Genomic DNA, 25131 nt, shown 5'->3' with positions numbered 1-25131 from the left:
TCCCCAGTTCAGTTCAGTCGCTCCATCGTGTCCGACTTTTTGTGACCCCATGAATCGCAGCACACCAGGCCTCCCTGTCCATCACCAACGCCCAGAGTCCACTTAAACTCACGTCCATCAAGTTAGTGATGCCATCCCGCCATCTCATCCTCTGTCATCCCCTTCTCCTCCTGCCTCCAACCCCTCCAAGAATCAGAGTATTTTCCAATGAGTCAGCCCTTTGCATGAGGTGGCCAAAGTATTGGAATATCAGCTTTAGCATCTGTACATCCAAAGAACACCCAGGACTGATTTCCTTTAGAATGGACTGATTGGATCTCCTTGCAGTCCAAGGGACTCACAAGAGACTTCTCCAACACCACAGTTCAAAAGCATCATTTCTTTGGTGCTCAGCTTTCTTCACAGTCCAATTCTAACATCCATACCTGACCACTGGAAAAACCATAACACTGACTAGATGGACATTTGTTGGCAAAGTAATGTCTCTGCTTTTCAATATGCTATCTAGGTTGGTCATAACTTTCCTTCCAAGGAGTAAGCGCCTTTTAATTTCATGGCTGCAGTCACCATCTGCAGTGATTTTGGAGCCCCCAAAATTTAAGTCTGACACTGTTTCCACTGTTTCACCATCTATTTGCCATGAAGTGATGGGACCAGATGCCATGATCTTTGTTTTCTGAATGTTGAGCTTTAAGCCAACTTTTTCACTCTTCACATTCGCTTTCATCAAGAGGCCTTTTAGTTCTTCACTTTCTGCCATAAGGGTGGTGTCAACTGCATATCTGAGGTTATTGATATTTCTCCCAGCAATCTTGATTCCAGCTTGTGCTCCTTCCAGCCCAGCGTTTCTCATGATGTACTCTGCATATAAGTTAAATAAGCAGGGTGACAATAAACAGCCTTGATGTACTCTTTTTCCCATTTGGAACCAGTCTGTTGTTCCATGTCCAGTTCTAACTGTTGCTTCATGACCTGCCTACAGATTTCTCAAGAGGCAGGTCAGGTGGTCTGATATTCTATCAGAATTTTCCACAGTGTATTGTGATCCACACAGTCAAAGGCTTTGGCATAGTCAATAAAGCAGAAATTGATGTTTTTCTGGAGCTCTCTTCTTTTTTCCATGATCCAGTGGATGTTGGCAATTTGATTTCTGGTTCCTCTGCCTTTTCTAAAACCAGCTTGAACATCTGGAAGTTCATGGTTCACATATTGCTGAAACCTGGCTTGGAGAATTTTGAGCATTACTTTACTAGCATGCGAGATGAGTGCAATTGTGTGGTAGTTTGAGCATTCTTTGGCATTGCCCCTCTTTGGGACTGGAATGAAAACTGACCTGTTGCAGTCCTGTGGCCACTGCTGAGTTTTCCAAATTTGCTGGCATATTGAGTGCAGCACTTTCACAGCATCATCTTTCAGGATTTGAAATAGCTCTACTGGAATTCCATCACTTCCACTAGCTTTGTTCGTAGTGAGGCTTTCTAAGGCCCACTTGACTTCACATTCCAAGATGTCTGGCTCTACATTAGTGATCACATCATCATGATTAGCTGGGTCATGAAGATCTTTTTTGTACAGTTCTTCCATGTATTCTTGTCACTTCTTCTTAATATCTTCTGCTTCTGTTAAGTCCATATAATTTCTGTCCTTTATTGAGCCCATCTTTGCATGAAATGTTCCCTTGGTATCTCTAATTTTCTTAAAGAGATCTCTAGTCTTTCCCATTTTGTTCTTTTCCTCTATTTCTTTGCATTGCTAACTGAAGAAGGCTTTCTTATGTCTCCTTGCTGTTCTTTGGAACTCTGCATTCAGATGCTTATATCTTTCCTTTTCTCCTTTGCTTTTTGCTTCTCTTCTTTTCACAGCTATTTGTAAGGCCTCCCCAGCTAGTCATTTTGCTTTTTTGCATTTCTTTTCCACGGGGATGGCCTTGATCCCTGTTTCCTGTACAATGTCACGAACCTCCGTCCATAGTTCATCAGGCACTCTATCAGATCTAGTCCCTTAAATCTATTTCTCACTTCTACTGTATAATCACTTTTGATTATAAAACCCTTAGGTTTTGATTTAGGTCAACCTGAATGGTCTAGTGGTTTCCCCTACTTTGTTCAATTTATGTCTGAATTTGGCAATGAGGAGTTCATGATCTGAGCCACAGTCAGCTCCCAGTCTTGTTTCTGCTGATTGTATAGAGCTTCTCCATCTTTGGCTGCAAAGAATATAATCAAACTGATTTCAGTGTTGACGATATGGTGATGTCCATGTGTAGAGTCTTCTCTTGTGTTGTTGGAAGAGGGTATTTGCTATGACCAGTGCACTCTCTTGGCAAAACTCTATTAGCCAAGGCTCCCCAGAGGCATATAAAGAATATCAGACACACTCACCATTTCTATGTAGTAGCTATGATTTCTTTATCTTATGAATCTAGTTGTAGTTATGTTTGCTAGACATTTAGGATGACTGGGTAGGATTAACTTTAATGGGAGAATTCCATTTCTGATTTGACCTAGACTCAAGTATTTGTCACTGCATTTCTGGTATCAAAATATTATTACTGGGACTCTAACTGACTGTATCCTTGGTTCACTTAAACCCTTTGAAGAGATAGGTAATGTGACCAGATTTAGGAAGGGACCAGAAACTTTCAAGATATGTTTTTATACATTGCTGAATTTATTTGGTTGATTTGCATGTGTGAGAGTGAAAACCTTTAATTTCAAACTTGTGAGAGACGTTAGTCTGAAATTTCCTTTTTGTACTGCCTTTGTCTGATTTGGATACAGAGCGATACTGGCCATATCTAATTAGTTGGGAATGGTTTCCTACACTTTAATTTTCTTGAAGAGATTATGTCAAACTGATCTTAATTTTTAAAATATTTGTTAGAATTCTCTGGTCAAACTATCTTGGATTGATGATTTCTTTTTCAAAAGTTTTATGTCACAGTTTCAGTATCATTAAAGTTTATAGGAGTATTCAGATGATGTATCTATTTTTGCTTCAAGTATTTTGAGCTTATGTTGTTTGATATATACATATTTAATATGTATGTATCCTGCTGAATTGACTCTTTTTTCCTTATATAATGCTTGTATTCCTTTGTAGATATTTTCTTTGCTCTAAATTCTACTTTATCTAATATTAACATATGTTTTTATCCTTTTAGTTTCCAAATATCCATGCTATTATTGAGTTTCTTGGGCTTTCCAGGTGGCTCAGACAATAAGGCATCCACTTGCCTTATGAAGACCTGGATTCAATCCCTGGGTTGGGAAGATCCCTTGGAGGAGGTCATGGGAATCCTTTTCTTACCTGGAGAATTCCATGGACAGAGGAACCTGGTGGGCTATATTCCATGGGTCACAAAGAGTCAGGCACAGCTTAGCAACTAACCCACCACCTGGTGTTCCTTCACATATATTCCTTGGGAGGGACAGCCCCACTCAGGCTGCCTTCTGATGCGAGGTTGGAGGTCAGGAATGCTGGGCCTGGCTTGTCTTCTCTTCGGTGCTGCTCTGTTGCTTTTCCATTCTTCAGGCCCTAAACTAGTTCACCTTCTTCTTGCCAAATATACAAGGTCCCCTTTAGTGGTCTCTTCTTTTTTCTAGAACAAACAGAGGAGTGGGCACAAAGAGGTCAAGATAATCTTGTGTGAACCAGAAACCTAAGATGTGTTTTATAACTTAGGGAAGAGATTTCATGGAAGGAAGTTGAGGAAGAAACTGGAAAGGAGTCCACAGCAGGCTGGAGATGAAAGTCATGCAGTCCCCTTCTTTAGAAGTCATCAAAAGCTGAGAAAGTATTTTTCTAGGTTATATATATATATATATATATATATATATATATATTCAGCTCTGAGTGAGTACACTTTCTGTTTCTGCAAACTGTAAGTCTTCTGTATTTTTTCATTAACTTTCTTTACAAATGCATATATATTTATATATACATATATATACATAATGATATCCATACAACATTTTATTTATTCTTCTAGACCATTTCCATTCAGTTCAGATCATTTGCTCAGTCTAGTCTGACTCTTTGCGACCCCATGAACTGCAGCACGCCAGGCCTTCCTGTCTATCACCAACTCTCCGAGTTCACCCAAACCCATGTCCATTGAGTTGGTGATGCCATCCAACCATCTCATCCTCTGTCATCCCCTTCTCCTCCAGCCCTCAATCTTTCCCAGCATCAGGGTCTTTTCAAATGAGTCAGCTCTTTGCATCAGGTGGCCAAAGTATTGAAGTTTCAGCTTCAACATCAGTCCTTCCAATGAACACCCAGGACTGATCTACTTTAGGATAGGCTGGTTGGATCTCCTTGCAGTCCAAGAGACTCAAGAGTCTTCTCCAAAACCACAGTTCAAGAGCATCAGTTCTTTGGTGCTCAGCTTTCTTTATAGTCCAACTCTCACACCCATACACAACCATTGGAAAAAGCATAGCCTTGACTAGATAGACCTTTTTGACAAAGTAATGTCTCTGCTTTTTAATATGCTATGTAGGATGGTCATAACTTTCTTTCCAAGGAGTAAGCGTCTTTTAATTTCATGGCTGCAATCACCATCTGCAGTGATTTTGGAGCCCCAAAATAGAAAGTCAGCCACTGTTTCCACTCTTTCCCATCTATTTACCATAAAGTGATGGGACCGGATGCCGTGATCTTAGTTTTCTGAATGTTGAGCTTAAGGCAACTTTTTCACTAGGCCATTTTTTTCAAGGCCATATCTCTGCTTTTATTATGATTTGCGACTGAAACCCTGAAAAATGAAATCTATTGTAGAGTTTAGATTATTTCCCAGTAAATGGATTGATGGAATAACAAAACAATTAAAGATGATTCCTTAATTGAGCTCACAAAAATTTATGTATGCATATGAAGAGATTTATTCACATATAATTTTATTCTTGTCCCTTTGTGTTATTCTGAGAACTTTGATTGAAGTGATATATAAAAGAAATTACTTTATTATGATAGTTAAACTACTGGTATAATTATGTGTGTACATTCAGAATCCATTAGTCCAGTGGCCATAAAGATGAGTGTCCTCATCCCCTAGGGAAGAAAATGTTACCTTTTCCATTTATTTTTATCTCACTGTCATTTAATTTATATTTTGTGTATATATTTTAAATGTCATAATATATTAGAATAGCAACACATATAAAATATTTTTACATAATATAATTGGGTCACTGACAGTGTGTTGAAAAATGGAAAATAATTTGGAGATTAGTTCTTCAGGAAACAGAAAATTATCAAAATTTGTTGCATAAAATATTGCTTAATTTTACCAACAATTTTTTACAAAACCAGTTCAACTGAAGAGAGGCACAATGTTCAGAACATCCATGTTTGCATGAGTTTGCATAGAGCCTCAGAGATGGAAACATTTTTGAAGTTGGGTAGAAGACCAAGAGACCTGCCTGGACAGGGAAAACCTTGAATCTCGAATGCAAGAATGCTCCCCTCAGTGTGGTCTAAGTTGTTTTTCTTGAAATCACCTCCCTTTCTTCACCTTTATTCCCTAAACCCCATCCTCTGCTTTACTATTAGTTTCCAATAATACAGATCACCTGTTAACATACCATATAATGTACTTGGATACATGTTTATTGCAGATTATCTGTTTTCCACTAGCTGCAATATCAGTTTCATGAGGACAAGTGTCTTCCTGCTTTTTTTATAGATGTAAACTAAGCACCTATAAGAGTTTCTGAGTCAAGGAGAAATTAAGTCATTGACCAACTGGTTAAGTGACCAATAGCAGAGTACTAAACAAGCCTATAGGTTTCAACATTTTGTGGTTTTAATTAGCTATTGTAAATAAGCTATTCTGCAGTTAATATTACAGGTTAAGACATGTTTCTGTTTCTTTTATCAGCATAAACATAAACTACATTTGAAGATAAGTTTTTAGACCCAACATGATAAGTAAAATGCACGTTTAAAAAAATATATGTACTAGTTGATTTGTTTTCTTTATCCAAAATATAATTTTCTTTCTTACCTAGGTGTATCTACATATATGTTTATATATATAAATAAAATTCCATCTCTTCAAAGCTATGGTTTTTCCAGTAGTCAGTATGGATGTGAGAGCTGGACCATAGGAAACTGAGCACTAAGAAATTGATGCTTTTGAACTGCGATGTTGGAGAAGACTCTTGAGTGTCCTTTGGACTGCAAGGAGATCAAACCGGTCAATACTAAAGGAAATCAGCCCTGAATATTCATTGAAAGGACTTATACTGAAGCTAAAGCTCCAATACTTTTTCCACCTGATACAATGAACTGATTCATTGGAAAAGACCCTGATGCCAGGAAAGATTGATGGCAGGAGGAGAAGGAGATGGCAGAGGATGAGATGGTTGGATGGCATCACTGAGTCAATGGACATGAGTTTGAGCAGGCTCCAGGAGATGGAGGAAGACAGTGGAACTTGATGTGCTGCAGTCTATGAGGTCTCAAAGATTTGAATATGACTGAGTGACTGAACTTAATGAAGGTATGCATATGTGTTATGTATATAACATAATGATCATTATATATAGGTCACATTGACAAATAATGTTATTTTAGTTTCAGGTATCATTATACATAGATAATATGGACATATAATGTTATTTTCAGTTCAGGTGTACAACATAATTATTTGATATATATATATATTGCAAAAGGATCACCACAGTAAGTCAGGTGAACATCCATCACTAGAAATAGTTACACTTTTCTTCTTGCAATGAGAACTTTAAGATCTCTTAACAGTGTTCAAATAGCCAATAAGCATAACCCCTTTTTCACTTAGTGCAGTTAAATGAGAAATTGGTTAGAGTCTTAGAATCAAGGAATCATGTTGAAACAGTCGAGTTGAATCAAACTTCAGTGCTAACTCATATAGAGCTTTATTGAAAAATTCATCCCCGATTAAGCCCGCCAGGCTCCCAAAACACATGGTTTGGTGTGCAGGCATATATTGGTGTTTAAGGCTTATGCTATCTTTTCCACGTGTCCACGCATTTCTTTCTCGATATCTTTCAGTGCTTCATCCGTCTCCTGTCTTCACTATCCAAACAGGTTATAATTATGGCAGAAGTCATCTAAGTAGCTAGACTCGCAATTGCTGCCCACTGGGCATTTTGGAAAGAGGCTGAGAAGGAGTCCTTCCAGTTTTAGAGTTTTACTTTCAAGGTATTAGAAAGCTTTTCAGTTTGAAGAGTCCATCAATAGGAATATATCTCAGAATTGAACACTGTTTAATTATTTATTTGATTAGAGATTAGCTGACCATCTGCTGAGAGTAAGGTAATGAAGGGTTAGCAAACAAGGGAGGATTCAGGCAAAAGGATGAGAACCTTTTGGAGAAAGCGGACACATGATTAAGGAGACCATGGCCTCTATTTGGTTTAGGTTTTAGGTTTTGTCTAGGCTGGCTCTGTAAAGGTATGGGTTGTTTCCATTTGATTTCCATTCATCCTCTATGCTTTATAATGTATGTCTTATTTAAGTGTTGAGAGTGACTAGTGACTTACTGCTTGGTATCACTGGGTAGTTGTGCTTTGGTTCTGGTATTCCAGAGTGTCTAGCAGAGGCTTCGTAGCATGCTTATTTCTATCATTTGCCTTAGAACCTTAACATTTTTTTTTTTTTTTTTGGTGATTTCTGGTACTTAGTTGATGAAATACAGGAAAAGAGAGCTCAGGTGCTTTTGGATAAAACCTTAATTTATCTCTTCCCTTCCCTCTGACTTTTCATTGATTGACTCAACTAGTCACATATTGCTGGATGTCTTTTTTGACTCTTATGTCTGCCTCATTCCTTGCATGTGGTCAAGGTCTATTTCATTTCCTGTATCTCTCACATGCTTTGCATCTTTTTAGTTGGCAGAGCCCTCTTTGATTTTTAGTGTCATAATGTTCCCAGCTCTTTCTGGTCTCTTTCTTTTCCTCTATCAGCACCAACAGCCACAACTCCTCAATCCACATTAAAGTTTCTCTTTTCTAATTCTGGACATTTTGCTCTCTTGGACTAAATGTTCTTGGTTTCCTCTTGCTTTGTAGAATAAACACAAACTGTCCAAACTGGCATATATGATTCTCCTTAATGCATAAAAATCCATACAATTATTTCTCCATTCTAACCCTACAATAATATATACAGTATATCATGGGAGCATAATCATGAGAGATACAACATGTATGGTAAAAAATGAACATTTCTTGTGTTTTTGTCAGACTTGATTTTTCACTTATACCTTATAATGCTATATGTATTAATGTATCAGTTGCCTTGATCTAGGATGTCAGAGTTCCCTATTTCATAAGATGATCCTAAATGAATTGACAGATATAGTTTCCCTTTTTCCATATCAATATCCCATCAAGCTTTCAAAACTCCATCATAAAGCCATCCCATTTGTGTCATTCCTATGACACACTCAGATGGCTCCTAGCTTTACTTCAATCTACTGTAGCACCGTGTTGGCATCACATCTTATTCTTCACTCTACCATGCAATGAAGCAATTTGTGTGTTTATATCACCCTCTCCATCTCCACAAGTTGTGGGCCTGCTTCTGGAAAATAGAGACTTTTTTAAACCTCAGTTTAAGTCTCACTGTATCCATGACATGTGACTTACTAATCTATAAGGTCAGTGAACATAAAAGGTTCTTTATTTATTTGTTTCCGTTTGGTAACCACTGCTACTATTCTTGATATAGTAGGGTCATTTCTTCAAATGTAATCTTACATGGAAATCTGTAAAAGAGGGGAAAATCGATGCTTTCTGGATGGCAAGGGAGTCATTGTTAAATCCTGTCCCAATATCCCCTCTTTGGCTATTCCTGACTGACTCTATAATATATCTATGGCTCTGTTCAATATTGTCTGAAATCTACAGTATTCACTTTATATGTCACAGTCAAGCAAGTAGAGGACTCTCAATGTCACCACCTCTGTGCTTGATGTAAAGTCCTAAATTTATGCTTGAAATAAATTTTATAAGAGACAAATACATGAAGAATGTGTATGGTATGTATGTGGTCTATTGGTGAGTGTATGTTTCCTCCAATTGCATTGTCCCCTTTATTGCCAAATTTTCCCTCTAATAAATACCATCCTCTTTACTGGAAATATTGAGATATTGAAGGAAAAAAAAGTTAAGCAAGTAACAAAATAGAATTAGCTGTTTTAGGCAGTAAATGACATAGTGCTTACAGGGTTTCTTCATGGTCTTTTACCTTTGGAAGAAGAAAGTGAAAGTACAAGAAAGCTGACACTTTACATGCATGGAGGAGCCAAAGGAAGGATTGATAGTTTGCTTTGGGAGAGAGTATTCTGTAATAATCTAAAGGTTGGGTCATCCCAGGTAGAGGCAGGGGCAGGACTCAGGCAAAAATAACCCTGCCTATGAGGGAAGAGCTTTGTTTTGCTGGACAGTGTTCCTGTATGTGGGTGAAACTTTTCTTTGTCTAAAGGAAGATAATATGGCTGGATTCTGCCCTGAAGAGTTGCCAAGCTTTGTTCATCTTTGGAACTATGGCCTTTAGTAACAACAAAAGAATATTTCTAATATAAAGGACAATTTCAGAAAAAAGAGGAGAGAAGAGAAAATGGAAATAAAAGGGAATATGAGATATTTGCTCTTAGGATATTAAAAATGCATATATATTTGGGTCCTTAAAAATAAAGTGTCCTAACAGCATTTCATCCTTCCCTACCCAAGTCCTAGACTCACTTTCCCTTTGCTGCATTTCCTTCCTTTTGTCTTTCACTTCCTTTTCTCTTATTCATCCCCCTTTCCCTTCTACCTTTGATTTCCCATTTTCTGTTTAAGAGGAATTACTGCTGAAGCCCTAAAGATGCTGCAACACCAGTCCAGTAACATCACTGACTTCTTAGGAGAGCCAGTCAAGAGATTGGCCCTCATCCCAGGTTGTTTGGAGGCTGTAGAACAAGCTGAGCATCCCTAATCCAGTCACATTGCTCCAGTCTCAGTAGAGATTCAGTCGATTTGGAAGATTTTATAATTCGGGAATGACTAGGACATGTTTGTAAGGCAAAATAATTAATGACTAGGATAGTTACTCTAAAAAGAAGAGAGAATGGCATCTCACTTCTCAGATAAATGTGTTTTTAAATCCTGTTTTCTGATCTCCTCAGTGTCTATGTGACCAGTTTGTCAATTGTCCAGAATCCACAGTGGTGGTCAGATGCACACCAGTATTTCTGCCAATCAGTTGTTCAGAGTGTTTATGATACATGGGTTTCCTGTGGGTCAGCTAGTAGGCAGCTGACTGGGGGCTGCTTAATATTCTCCAGATGGTGCTTGCAGAGTGAGGGAAACAGAGAGGCTCTGGTGACTATTGCAGGTGGGGAGCTATGGGTTCAAGAACATTTCCCCTGAGTAAAAAGAAAATTATGAATTTGGGTATCCCCAACTTGTGAAAGTCCTGAAAATCACCAGGATACCCTACAAGAGAAACACTTGTCACTCAGGGGTAATTTCAGATCAGTCCATCTGGACCAAGAGAAGGCTACAACAGCACCATGTAAGTCAGTGATGTCAGAACTTTCCCATCTCGTTACCATCAACCCTGTTCCAACATGGCCCAAGGAATGAAGATCCAGAGAGGGAGAGAGAAGGAAATTTGCAGAAATGGACACATGTGCACTTCCTGGTAGGTCCCCTGGGCCTCAGCAGGGGAGAGGGAAACATTGAATAGGCTGAATATGAGATGGAGCTGACACTTGACTCATCTGGACTTGTGAAACCCAGAGTGATGGAATGCGTGGAATGGGTGCAAGGTGATGCAGGAGATGAGGATGCAGTGGAGTGTGGGTGATGACAGCCCCTGGAGGAGGATGAGCCAGATCACCTTTGTATCTGCTATGGTCTCAGCCTTTGTGTCCCCCAGAAATTTCGTATGATGAAATCCTTATTCCCATGCTTATGGTATCCATAGGTGGTGCCTTTGTGAGGTGATGGAGTTATAAGGATGGAGCCTCCTCAATGAAATGAGAGCTTTTATATATAGGAGACACACAGAGCTCCCAAGCCCTCCCCCGTGTGAGGATACAGTAAGAAGTGTGTGACCAGAGAGGACTCTGCATGACCACGCTGTGGAAATCCATTTCTGTTGTTTTTAAGCCTGTGGTATTTTGTTTTAGCAACCCAGAAGGACTAAGACAACATCCTAACAATCTTTAGACAGTTCAGTATACCTCATGCTATTTATATGAAGTTGTAAAGCATTTGTATTGTATGGTGTAACACTGTGATAGTTGGTTGACTGGTCATGGCTGGGTTTCATAAAAATTCTGAGAATTCAGTCTTCTTGGTAGCATGACCAGAACCATGAACAATTATCTAATACTTTGATTCTAATAAGTTGACCCAGAATAATTTGCTGTGATTCTTATGTAATATCTTAACGGTTTTCTTTGTAATGCCAGCTTCTGCTATTTGTGACTAATTTTAATAGGAGCTTCATTCTCTCAATGTAGGGGTGGATTTTCTTTTGATTTTCTATTAAATGAAGATAAAAAATGTTAAGAAATTACCCTCTTAGATTTTGACATCTCTACAGAGTCTGTGTTTATTTTTTTAAGAGGAGAACAATTTCACAGAGCATGCACTAAAAAGCTATAAATTTTAAAGAAGCTTGCTATGGGATAGATCATTATAACCACCTCAGAGATGGATTCGATGGATGTGGGTTTAGCACGAGTTGTTGGTTCGGCACAACAGGATCTCGGTATAAATGTCAACTTTCTGTGAATCCCTCTGCAGGCACTTGAACAGTTTATAAAATGCAGAATGACGAATATCTTCATCGCTGGACACCAGGGATGGGAGTTCTGACCAGAATATGCGATCCTCAGTCAGCCGCCTTACTGGAAAAATAATCTGAATACCCAAAAGATAATGACTTCTTATGTGTTTTATTAGTATTTGCTTTTTTTTTTTCTTTGTTTCTAATTATCACAATAAGATTCGGGGAAGACATACGAATATAAACTCTCTGGATATGGATTTCGGAGCCAGTCTATGAGAAAACTAAGAGAAATCTAAAATTTAGAAACATAACTCAAGTTTAGTTTTAATTTTCTCTTTTTTTCCTTCCCACTCTCATTCTTTGATTAACAGAGAAAGAAGACAAGTGGAATTTCAATAGCAGATATCCTGGGTTACTTTGAAGAAAATGCTCATCTTGGAAATTCTGTTCTCTAGTTCTCTTACTCTTGAAAATATTTCAACCACCGGTGCCCAAGAAGAGGCAAGCTTTTGGCGGAATTGTGTGCAATGCAGGGAAGGCTGCACATGTAAAAATTGCAGTGAAATTCTGATTCTTTACAGTATAGTCTACCACTATGAATGACTTGGCTCCTGGTTTATATAGCAGCAGTCTAGCATATAGAAGTCATGAATCTTTTTCTTACAAAATGAGATATTTCCAAACACCTTACTCATTACAAAGGTCACCTCTTTCATTCATGAACAAAGCAAGAAAGCCCTTTGCAGGACACTCACGTGGCTGAATTGCCTCTCTATGAATGCTTGAAGTTCTTGTACTTTTTTCATATTCTCTCTGGCATTTGATAGGATAGTATGTGAGACTTCTTTCATAATCCGCTGCTCTGTGAGTAGATGATTCAGAGGTCTATTCCAGGAGTACAGTAATACAAGTATAAACTGACCAAGGTCTTCATTCTAAGCAACCGGAAGAAATGGTCTCATTAAAATAATCATAATTCAGTGGTTTTGGTAACATGTGATCTTTGCTCAGAGCAGCTGACCTAAAAAACTTTTGTTTTTTTCTATGTGTATGCAGAGATATTTGAAGGTAGTAAGAGTTGCAAAACTATAAACTGTAAGCTATTAGTTCACAGTTTGCTGAATTATTAAAAATTTAGGTTATGTTAGGAACTAATTCTTCTGATGCATTCTAATTTATAACATGAAGAATTTTGTTCTTTCCTCTGAAATTCTACGACCACTCAGTGAATTCTTTTATGTTGTGTATTTTCGTGAGAGAAATCTAAGTATTTTTTTGCAAGTCAGTATGTGCCTGCAGTGCCTAACCCAGGAAAGAGGGATTCCGCCTGTGCCCACATCATTGACACCCAGTGATTCATTCATATTAATGACTCAGACGAGTCATTCGTATTGATTTTTGATAGGTAATTTTTTATGATATTACAACAAAGAGACAAGGAAGAAGATATAACATTCCTAAACAGGCTTCTCTCCTCAGCTGATCCCAACACCAGCCCCCTGCTGATATCAGAAGTGTCCGTTTTGTTGACATGTGTCCAAGCAGAAAATGGCACAGCATTGTCTTTAGTAACAGCATCAGTGGGATTCACAATGGAGGGTTTCCCCCCTAGTTCACTACTATTACCAGAATTCAGCATGAAAATCCCAGGGGCTGAAGATCTCTAGTTAATATGCTTGATTTCTTTACAACCATGAACTGTTTTAGTGCTTAAGAACAAAGAACTGAGTAGGATTAAATATAGTAATGCACATAAAGTGCTGAGTAAAATGTGAGGCCATGTAGCAACTCTCAATAAACTTTAAATTTAAGCTTATTGAAAAACCCCTCCTCTTCTTCCTCTTTGACCTTTTCCTTTACTTGATTATCCTCATTATTAAGGAGCTTAACAGTGGAAAATAATGCTGGTATCATTAAGAAAGTTGTAGAGAGAGAAGATAGTATTTTAAGGGGGGATGCATGTGAAAATATTTTAAATAACGTTAGGATGAAGGATAAGGCAGAAAATCAGAAAAAAGAGATTATAACTGTGAAAATTTGGAGCTTCCATAAATGATTGAGGCTTGATATGTAAACAGTGTTATCCTCAGAACAGAGGCAATTGTGGCCATGAGAAGCAAAACAATGTTTATAGGCTGTTGTGGGAGAGACTTACAAATTAAGAACAAAAGGTGACAGAAGAGCCATTGAGAATGACAAATGAAGGAGGTGTCAGAGAAGTAGAAGCAGAATTGAGAGCCTTGAAAGGCAGACGCGGTGGCTCGGGTGGTGTGGTATAGGACTCCCACTTAGGAGTCAGTAGTAACAGGGAGTACTCAAAACTGGGGTGTGTTTCTTACATATTCATGAATTTTTCAGTCTTATATTTTACACATGGTAGTTACCATTCATTTCTGTTTTCATACAGAATAGTGTCTAATGCATTGGTTGAACTAAACTTGTCTGCATGGACATTTTATAGATCCGTTATTTATTTTGCTACTGCAGATCTTTAGTCATCCCTTGATTTTGCTCATGCTTCATCAAATGCACAATATAATTTCTTTTAAATTTCTTACCATTCCTCCACCTTTTCCTGCATGTACCTTTACCATTACCTCTAATAATCTGAAGCCTGGTAACCTACATACTGTTTCATTTGATCTGGTGAAAAATCCAGGTGAAAGACTCACGGTCAACTTGAGGGCGTTTTCTCTTTCTTCAGGAGTAGGGATGATATCAGTATGGCAGCTGTAGGGCACATCGATATAGTACGGTTTGCCCCGGACATATTTTTCATGCTGAAAGTGATCAGGCAATTAGTTAGGGTTGCTGGGCATTCAGTAGATGAACCCATTACAGGAACATTAACATGTTTGACATTCATGCAATTTTTTTAACAGGGAGCAACACAAAATTTGAAAGTCATTCTTTTCCTATTTTTCTATACATTGTCTCTATAAAAATGATTTTACATATAACTTTTCTAACTTTTCCTTTCACTATTTTATTATTCTCTTTTCTTTTTATTTTTTAGTATTTCCCAGGGGACGTAGTGGTAAAGAACATTCCTGCCAATGCAAGACATATAAGAAGACTCAGGTTTGATCCCTAGGTGAGGAGCATCCCTTGCAAGAGGGTACAGCAGCATACTCCAGTATTCTTGCCTGGTGAATCCTATGGACAGAGAAGCCCCTTGGGCTACAGTCAGTAGGGTTGCAAAGAGTTGGACACAACTGAAGTGAATTAGAGTGCATGCATGCATCTATATTTAACCATTTAATCTCTTGTTTACTGTGGGTTAAAGCCAATATATTCCCTTACAAAGAGTTATACAGTTATGACTTTTAATTTTCTCTGAATCCACACACCAAAAACCTTAGTGTTCTTCCCAGGTGCAGAGTACAGTGTTGTTTATGGTGGCAAAATTGTATGTCATAAAAACATGGCAAAAAGTTATAGGAAATACTAAACAATGGACTGAGAATAATAAAAGTAAAAAAATCTAGCTAACACATTGATAGAGAAAAGCTAATGTGTAGTGAAAGCTATGAACATTTAGAGAGATTACTTGGAAGAGTTGCAAAAAAACTGGACAGTCAAAAATGGAAGATGAAGCAAAACTAGTGAGTAAAAGAACTACGTGAATTTAATAGAATCCTTTAGCACTGCATTTTATTAGCTGTCTGCTCTACTGTGTGCTCCTTGATTGACCTAAAAGCATTAATATAAAACTTTCAAATACCTTCATCAGAAAGAGACCAATTGTTTCCAACTGTAAACACTCCTTCTATTGTAGCTCAAAAACTATTCACTGCAAATCTTAAAACAATAATTTGTAGCATTAAAAAAACTACCAATATTTGTTTTTGTGAATGGATTTCAGCTTTGTTTAACGTGTTCCGTCCACTCAGTTCACTGCAGAGCAGTTCTCATTTATTGGCTATTTACTCTGAGTCTGGAGAAGAAAGCCCAGAGAGACATTGAAGGACAAGAAAATCAACATGCTTCCCTTTCCCCAGTTCCACCTTAAAGTGCTTTATGTCAGGTAGTATTGTGGACTGAATCTCTGTTCTTCAAATTCATGTGTTTGAGCCCTAACTGCCAAAGTACTGTGTTTTGAAATGGGTTCCGACATTTTGAGATCCCCTAGACTGTAGCCCACCAGACTCCTCTGTCCATGGGATTACTCAGGCAAGAATACTGGAGTGGCTTGCCATTCCCTTCTCCAGGGAATCTTCCAGACCCAGGGATAGAACCTAAGTCTCTCACATTGCAGGCAGATTCTTTACCATCTGAGCCACCAGTGAAGCCCATTAAGGTTAAATGAGCTCTTAGGGTGGAACACTCATCCAATAGGTTTAGTGTCTTCATGAAGCGAAACAACAGAGAATTCTCTCTGTGTCTCTGTGTCTTTTATTCTCTCTCTCTTCCCCACCCATCACCCTGTGTGAGGATGCATGGGGAATCCAGCCTGGGAAGAAATAATTCTTACCAGAATTTCACCTTGCTGGCACCCTTATCTGGGACTTCTAGCCCCCAGAACTTTGAGAATTATTTCTGTTGTTTATTCCACTGTTAAAATAGATTTCTGTTGTTTATTCCACTGAGTCTATTGTATTCTTTTATGGCATTCTTGGCTGACAAATACAAAATCATTTATTTTGGAAATTTACAAAAGAAAATGAATGAAAGGAAATTGAAAAAGTTATTGCACTTCTTAGGAATCTTTGAGATTTCACAAAACTGATCCTTTCTTTGATTTCCACATCTTAGGAGCTGATGGTCTCTTTGACCTAGAGTCTGTGTTATATGAAGTTTGGCTGATGCAGCCTTCTTGTTGAAAGGACAGTATAGGTGTCTCTTACGTGAAGGTTCCATTTGGGAGCCTGGCCAGCTACAGTCCATGGGGTCGCAAGAATCAGACACGATTTAGCAACGAAACCACCATCATCACCACAGTACTTACAAAGTCATTGAACATTATGTTGGAATGGTTAGCGATATCATGGGACAGTATGGTGGCGTTGAGAAACAGGTTTCTAAGTGATTCCAGGGGGATGTCAAACACATCAGGACAGCAGATCGGGCATGTTTTGCCTTGCCACAGGAGCAGATTAGACATGACCAGCAGCAGCAGCAGGCAGGACCCTATTTAAATTAAACATGAGCCATTCTGAGATGATCTAGTCACCTGAGATTGTCAAATCCATCCTGAGGTGGGAAGCCTTCTCTTTCCCTGTTCCTCTGAGCAGGAGTGGTGCTTGCTGTAGTAGCTGGGATGGGGAAGAAGGAGGGCCTTCCGTGTAAATTTACATGCATGATTATATTTGCACAAATAGATAGTTGGAAAAGTAGGATACTCCCTTAATTTTGTATTGCTGAGAAGTACTTCTGTGCTCTGCAAACATTTAGAACTTAATTCTGAGCCAGAGTGTTTAGGCCATTCTTTTAAGACAGTTTAATGTTGGGACTCTGCAGACTCTGGCAGCAAGGCCCTCTAGGAGTTTGTAATTTTTTCACTCTACATTGACTAATGCTTGAATTTTAGACACTGAAATGACAAGAAAAGTCCAGTTGATCTGTGTGGTTTACCATCACCCTGTGGTAAGAGGAAACACATGACTGACTGATCGCTACTATTGACTAAAAAGAGAATACTAAGAGAAAAAAGATACTGTACTTTGGATCTGCTGACTCACCTTAGTAACCCCATGCATGTCTTTGATACTTTCCCAAAAGCTTTAGAACATCTTAAAATTTGTGTTTCACTGTAACCCTGTGAGATAACCTTAATCTTCACTATGATCATCAAGTTATGTTAATGAAGATGCAATGACCTGGAGAGGGCAAGTAATTTTCCCCAGGTCCCATTATTAGCAGATGCAGGTGACTGGGCTCCAGTACACTCATCTGTTCACTTCCTGATGTCACATCACACATGGCTGTGGGCCCTCGGTCTGTATGTGTGTAACCGTGACCACATCAGGAACTTGATGACTGTGCTGAAAGAGAAAAATATTTTGTCTTTGACTGCAAAACAAAGTGACCCTAGAACATTGGTTTTATCCACTTTTTCTCCTCTGTATATAAAACACTCACTGTTACAGTCTCTGACAATTATCAGTGTGGGGGCCTGGTTCTGCTGGCTAGCCTTTCTTCTAGGCACCGCGATAGCTCTTCTACTTTTATTCATCTTTAATCTTCTTGTTTCGTTTGTTTCTTCAAGAAAACAGCAAATAAATCTCCAGATTTAATAGAAGAATATTACCTGGTCAGCACCCAAGATAACGTCATTGGCTTTGCGAACAAGGCCTGCCCTTTCCTGACTTTGACTTTTTAAAAATTTATCTGTCTGGTCAGGAGTACATCCTGACAACCCATGGGGCTTAGTTTTTTATTTATTTATTTATTTATTTATTTATTTTTAAAATTTATTTATTTTTTATTTTACTTTACAATTCTGTATTGGTTTTGCCATACATTGACATGAATCCACCACGGGTGTACATGCATTCCCAAACCTGAACCCCCCTCCCAACCCCCCTCCCCACAACATCTCTCTGGGTCATCCCTGCATACCAGCCCCAAGCGTGCCATATCCTGCATCGGACATAGACTGGCAATTCGATTCTTACATGATATTATACATGTTTCAATACCATTCTCCCAAGTCATCTCACCCTCTCCCTCTCCCACTGAGTCCAAAAGTCCGTTATACACATCTGTGTCTTTTTTGCTGTCCTGCATACAGGGTCATCATTGCCATCTTTCTAAATTCCATATATATGTGTTAGTATACTGTATTGGTGTTTTTCTTTCTGGCTTACTTCACTCTGTATAATCGGCTCCAGTTTCATCCATCTCATCAGAACTGATTCAAATGTATTCTTTTTAACGGCTGAGTAATACTCCATTGTGTATATGTACCACAGCTTTCTCATCCATTCATCTGCTGATGGACATGAAGCAACTGACAAACAACTAATCTCAAAAATATACAAGCAACTCCTGCAGCTCAATTCCAGAAAAATAAACAACCCAATCAAAAAATGGGCCAAAGAACTAAATAGACATTTCTCCAAAGAAGACATACGGATGCTAACAAACACATGAAAAGATGCTCAACATGACTCATTATTAGAGAAATGCAAATCAAAGCCACAATGAGGTACCACTTCACACCAGTCAGAATGTCTGCGATCCAAAAATCTGCAAGCAATAAATGCTGGAGAGGGTGTGGAGAGAAGGGAACCCTCCTACACTGTTGGTGGGAATGCAAACTAGTACAGCCACTATGGAGAACAGTGTGGAGATTCCTTAAAAAATTGCAAATAGAACTACCTTATGACCCAGCAATCCCACTACTGGGCATACACACTGAGGAAACCAGAATTGAAAGAGACACATGTACCCCAATGTTCATCACAGCATTGTTTATAATAGCCAGGACATGGAAACAACCTAGATGTCCATCAGCAGATGAATGGGGCTTAGTTTTTGAACCATTTCCCAACATGTCCTCTTTGATAGGAGAACTAGACCTTCATGCTTCCATGATGTATTGCAATATTTCAGAAATTATTCCTGGCCCTACCTTTGGCCAGCAGAAGCATAAAATCATAGATTCTTCCATGCTTGATTTTAATATTACTCTTCCTGTCCATCCTTTGTAAGTAAGCAGAATTTAAGACGGAAGTGAGCAAGAATTGAGTATGAACAAGAGAACCGATAAAATAGAGATTTTATCCTCTTGAATGAGACCTGAAGATGATTCTTTTTCCAATTTACCAGAAGAGTGGTAATTTAATTAAGGATAAGATATCAGCATTTACGAGGTTTTCTCTGCTCTTAGTTAGTTTAAAAGGGGAAGGAATATAAGAATAAAATAGTCATTTAAAATTAGGTGATGGAAATAAAAGAGGTGGTTCTCAAAAGGAAGACATATAAGTTGGAGTAATTTGGGACTATATCTCTCATCAACTAAAGAGTTTATTGTGACAGGCAAGGAGAATAATAGCTTGTATACATAGACATAATTGTGTGCATATATTTCTGTGTAAGTATACATATGTTATGCTAAATATATGCTTAATTCCTTCATGGAACTTTGGACCTTATAAAATTCTATTTTATAAGAGGCAGTAAATTTAGCTGCTGCTGCTGCTGCTGCTGCTAAGTTGCTTCAGTTGTGTCTGACTCTGTGTGACCCCATAGACGGCAGTCCACCAGGCTCCGTTGCCCCTGGGATTCTCCAGGAAAGAACACTGCAGTAGGTTGCCATTTCCTTCTCCAATGCATGAAAGTGAAAGCGAAGTCGTCCAGTCTTGTCTGACTCATTGTCACCCTATGGACTGCAGCCTACCAGGCTCCTCCGACCATGGGATTTTCCAGGCAAGAGTACTGGAATGGAGTACCATTGCCTTCCCTGAGTAAATATAGCAGAATACCCTAATTCCTAATGTAATTAATCATTTATTGGTAGATAACTAACTATATGATTTTTTTTTCTGTTAAAATGTTATTCGTGTGTTTGCTTTGATATCACATATATTAAATAATTGGAATAATACTGAGAAGATCAGCATGGCCCCTGCCCAAGGATGACACACACATCTGTGAAGTCTTCCATATTTTTCTGTAACAACTTCGAGGGCTGAGATTGGAGGAAGGTGGCAAGGAGGTTAAAGAAAGGGAACATAGGTATACCTATGGCTGATTCAAGTTGATGTTTGGCCAAAAGCAGTAAAGTATTGTAAAGCAATTATGCTTCAATTAAACATCAAGAAATTCAATTATTAAAACAGAACAGAACTGAGTGATTCATTAACTTTATAGTTAAATGAGAAAAGTAAACTAAGAAACACTACTGTCTGTGATTAGGTGTCATAGCAAGCTATAATCATTTTCTGTGTTCGCTTTTAGGTGGTATAGTGCCCAAACTTTGAAACTGAACCTGTTTCCAGAAGCGCAGTTGTGAGTCCTGCCCAGGGTTTTTGTTCCTGATGCTGGAGGTTTCTGTTCGCTGGTCACTAAGGCCGAAATTTTCTCTCCTGAGCGTTTTCTGGGTCTATCACATCACAAATTTTTATATTTTAGTTTTCTAATTTGATTCTCTTATTCTTTTGACCCAGACTACCAAATCCCTTTACAATTTATTTTCCGACCCTCTTGTGCTTTGGTTTTTCTGATGCTCGTTAGTGTATTTGCTTCCATGTCTACCTCTCTGAGTAGTTTTCAGCATCTACATAGTTCAATTCAGTTCAGTCAGTTCAGTCGCTCAGTCGTGTTAGACTCTTCGCGACCCCATGAAGAGCAGCACGCCAGGCCTCCCTCTCCAGCACCAACTCCCAGAGTTCACTCAGACTCACATCCATCGAGTCAGGGATGCCATCCAGCCACCTCATCCTCTGTCATCCCCTTCTTCTCCTGCCCCCAATCCCTCCCAGCATCAAAGTCTTTTCCAATGAGTCAACTCTTCACATGAGGTGGCCAAAGTACTGGAGTTTCAGCTTCAGCATCATTCCTTCCAAAGAAATCCCAGGGCTGATCTCCTTCAGAATGGACTGGTTGGATCTCCTTGCAGTCCAAGGGACTCTCAAGAGTCTTCTCCAACACCAGAGTTCAAAAGCATCAATTCTTAGGCATTCAGCCTTGTTCACAGTCCAACTCTCACATCCATACATGAATAAAGGAAAAACCATAGCCTTGACTAGACGGACCTTAGTCAGCAAAGTAATGTCTCTGCTTTTGAATATGCTATCTAGGATGGTCATAAGTTTTCTTCCAAGGAGTAAGTGTCTTTTAATTTCATGGCTGCAATCACCATCTGCAGTGATTTTGGAGCCCCCAAAAATAAAGTCTGACACTGTTTCCACTCTTTCCACATCTATTTCCCATGAAGTGATGGGACCAGATGCCATGATCTTCATTTTCTGAATGTTGAGCTTTAAGCCAACTTTTTCATTCTCCTCTTTTACTTTCATCAAGAGGCTTTTGAGTTCCTCTTCACTTTCTCTCATAAGGGTGCTGTCATCTCCATATCTGAGGTTATTGATATTTCTCCTGGCAATCTTGATTCCAGCTTGTGTTTCTTCCAGTCCAGTGTTTCTCATGATGTACTCTGCCTATAAGTTAAATGAGCAGGGTGACAATATACAGCCTTGATGTACTATTTCTCCTATTTGGAACCAGTCTGTTGTTCTATGTCCAGTTCTAACTGTTGCTTCCTGACTTGCATACAAATTTCTCAAGAGGCGAGTCAGGTGTTCTGATATTCCTATCTCTTTCAGAATTTTCTACAGTTTATTGTGATCCACACAGTCAAAGGCTTTGACATAGTCAATAAAGCAGAAATAGATGTTTTTCTGGAACTCTCTTGCTTTTTCCATGATCCAGCGGATGTTGGCAATTGGATCTCTGGTTTCTCTGCCTTTTCTAAAACCAGCTTGAACATCAGGAAGTTCACGGTTCATGTATTGCTGAAGCCTGGCTTGGAAAATTTTGAGCATTACTTTACTAGCATGTGAGATGAGTGCAACTGTGTGGTAGTTTGAGCATTCTTTGGCATTGCCTTTCTTTGGGATTGGAATGAAAAGTGACCTTTTCCAGTCCTGGGGCCACTGCTGAGTTTTCCAAATTTGTTGGCATATTGAGTGTAGCACTTTCACAGAAACATAAGTGCAGCATCTACATAAACCCTACCCTATTCTCTTATGTCTGGATGTTGGGGTTTAGCATCAGCATAATTTTATGAATTTTAATTTCCTTCTGGTGCAGTTTCTGGTATACAGTTTAAGATGGTTGGCTCCTATCTGGCTTGTTCGTGCTGTCTCCAAAAATTAGAGAATTCTGCTTTCTTTCTAGGCAATACTGCCCCTTATTTTGATACCATTGTTAATATTCTGTGATTTCACTTCCTGCCTCATAAGCTTTGTCATTCTCAGTCTACTGTAACTTGAGTACTATGTGCCTCTATGTTGGATTTTTAAAAGTTACATATTTTCATATATAAAAAATTAATAAGATCTGAAGCTAGAATCAAGTTTGCCAGGAGAAATATCAATAACCTCAGATATGTAGATGACACCACCCTTATGGCAGAAAGTGAAGAGGAACTAAAAAGCTTCTTGATGAAAGTGAAAGAGGACAGTGAAAAAGTTGGCCTAAAGCTCAAAATTCAGAAAACGAAGATCATGGCATCCGGTCCCATCACTCCATGGGAAATAGATGGAGAAACAGTGGAAACAGTTTCAGACTTTATTTTTGGGGGCTCCAAAATCACTGCAGATGGTGATTGCAGCCATGAAATTAAAAGACACTCCTTGGAAGAAAAGTTATGGCCAACCTAGATAGCATATTCAAAAGCAGAGACATTACTTTGCTGACTAAGGTCCCTCTAGTCAAGGCTATGGTTTTTCCTTTATTCATGTATGGATGTGAGAGTTGGACTGTGAACAAGGCTGAATGCCTAAGAATTGATGCTTTTGAACTGTGGTGTTGGAGAAGACTTTTGGGAGTCCCTTGGACTGCAAGGAGATCCAACCAGTCCATTCTGAAGGGTATCAACCCTGGGATTTCTTTGGAAGGAATGATGCTGAAGCTGAAACTCCAGTACTTTGGCCACCTCATGTGAAGAGTTGACTCTTTGGAAAAGACTTTGATGCTGGGAGGGATTGGGGGTGGGAGGAGAAGGAGACGACTGAGGATGAGATGGCTGGATGATATCACTGACTCGATGGATGCGAGTCTGAGTGAACTCCGGGAGTTGGTGATGGACAGGGAGGCCTGGAGTGCTGCGATTCATGGGGTCGCAAAGAGTCGGACACGACTGAGCAACTGAAATGAACTGAACTGAAATGAACTGAGGATCTAAGTTTGAGCTTCATGATCTAATCGTGACATTGAAAAAGCTCTGGGAGTTGTTTACGGACAGGGAAGCCTGTGTTGCCACAGTCTATGGGTCACAAAGAGTTGGACACCGCTGAATGACTGACTGAACTGAGGAGAGTGGAACTTACCTGTGTTCTCCTCAAAAACAAAAGAGAAACATGTCGTGATGGCAATGTTACTTAATAGAAAGGGAAACTCGTTCCTAATACATGCACAAATTGGGGTGGACAAGATGATGGAGGGGTGGGTGGAAGTGGGGTTCACCTCTCTCCACAGATGAATCAAGAACGTCTAAAGATGCAGCAGTTCTCACAGAAGACCAGGTGAGCACTGGAGGGACTCCCTGAGCACTAAGAGGGAATATCCGGATCCGTAAGGAACTCGGCAGGACAAAGGAAAGAAGGGACAAGGAGGAAGGGGAAAGAAGAAGGAGAGCAAGTGGGACCAGCCTGTACCCGGGGATGAGGGAGCTGAAGCGCAGGGGAGAGATCCCCGCATCCATTGCTGTCTACTGCGATGGGAGAGGCATTTGAAGCAGTTGGGGAGTGAACTCACTAATCTGTGACAGTCTGAACAGAGTGAGAACCACATAGACAAGCCATGCTGCAGCCTTTCATACCTCGGACAGGGTTGTAAGTCCACTGGTGTCCACGGAAGCTGGGAGCTGGAGCCATGGGGATTGCAGAATGATCCCAGGGAGAGGACTCCTGTTGACCGTGGAGTCAGCCTGATGGGATGGGTTGGAGGAAATCTGCTGCATGGAATGCTTCTTAAGGAAAGCCAGGAGGCCATAAAAGTAGGGTTCAACTGCCTGTGGAGTAGCTGTCTCTTTCTCCATGCTGGTACCTGCAGGTTGAGCAATAGAGAAAGACTTCAGTAAGTGTGGTCCTTGAGTGCCTGATGCACTAAGCAATGGAGAATTTTGAATGTCTATATACCTGACCCTACTTTATTCCTCTGCCTAAATTTTGGGTTTTAGCATTGTAATTTTTTATGAACTTAAATTTCTTCTGGTAGAGTTTCTGGTTTACAAATAAAGCTAATTCCTCACATCTGGCTTGATCTTGGTGTTTCAAGAAACTTTGAGAACCTTCCTTCCTCTCAAGGCAATATTGCCCTTTACTTTACTACCATTGCTGACTTACTATACTTTCACCTCTTGCCTAATATGTCTTTCTCTATTCACTATAACTTTAGTAGTATGGGTCCCTGTGTTGGTATTAATACTTATAATAAATTATTAACTGATACAGTTGAGAATCAAAAGGATTACAGTCACAACAGTAGTAATAAATTACCCCAAAATTATAATCCATTAATACTCCCATTTAAAACTGATTTTCTATCTATATATTATGCAGGTCTCTTAACTCATTTTCCTTACTAGGTAGCTCAATTTTGAAATGAAATATAGAAAACAATGGAGTGGTAAACTCTGGAAATTACCTTCCTTTGGATATGCCTCATTAATAAGTATTCAAA

General features: G+C 39.2%; 1 protein-coding gene and 1 non-coding gene across 2 annotated transcripts; one reads left to right on the top strand and one right to left on the bottom strand.

The window, feature by feature from the left end:
- Positions 1 to 11717: 11717 nt before the first annotated feature.
- On the bottom strand, positions 11718 to 24323 carry LOC120870303 (placental prolactin-related protein 3-like). The gene is made up of 5 exons (XM_040249917.1): positions 24269 to 24323; positions 16727 to 16908; positions 14451 to 14558; positions 12534 to 12713; positions 11718 to 11909 (listed from the first exon to the last, which is right to left on the bottom strand). The coding sequence occupies exons 1-5, from the start codon at positions 24321 to 24323 to the stop codon at positions 11721 to 11723; spliced, it is 714 nt and encodes a 237-aa protein (XP_040105851.1). The 3' UTR covers positions 11718 to 11720.
- On the top strand, positions 20285 to 20395 carry LOC120870656. Its single transcript, XR_005722856.1, has one exon. It is a non-coding gene; the product is annotated as a U6 spliceosomal RNA (small nuclear RNA).
- Positions 24324 to 25131: the final 808 nt, after the last annotated feature.

This window comes from Oryx dammah, unplaced genomic scaffold (assembly GCF_014754425.2).
Source record: "Oryx dammah isolate SB20612 unplaced genomic scaffold, SCBI_Odam_1.1 HiC_scaffold_11, whole genome shotgun sequence".
NCBI classification, from domain to species: domain Eukaryota; kingdom Metazoa; phylum Chordata; class Mammalia; order Artiodactyla; family Bovidae; genus Oryx; species Oryx dammah.
This window is presented reverse-complemented; position numbering and strand designations above follow the sequence as displayed.

What these genes read in the sequence shown, in the direction of transcription:
- LOC120870303 (XM_040249917.1), bottom strand. Translation starts at nt 24,323, where the DNA reads ATGGCTCCAGCTCCCAGCTTCCGTGGACACCAGTGGACTTACAACCCT. An exon ending in GACTTACAACCCTGTCCGAG is followed by an intron (nt 16,909 to 24,268) that starts GTATGAAAGGCT and finishes TAATTTAAATAG; the next exon opens with GGTCCTGCCTGCTGCTGCTG. An exon ending in ACATAATGTTCAATGACTTT is followed by an intron (nt 14,559 to 16,726) that starts GTAAGTACTGTG and finishes GATCACTTTCAG; the next exon opens with CATGAAAAATATGTCCGGGG.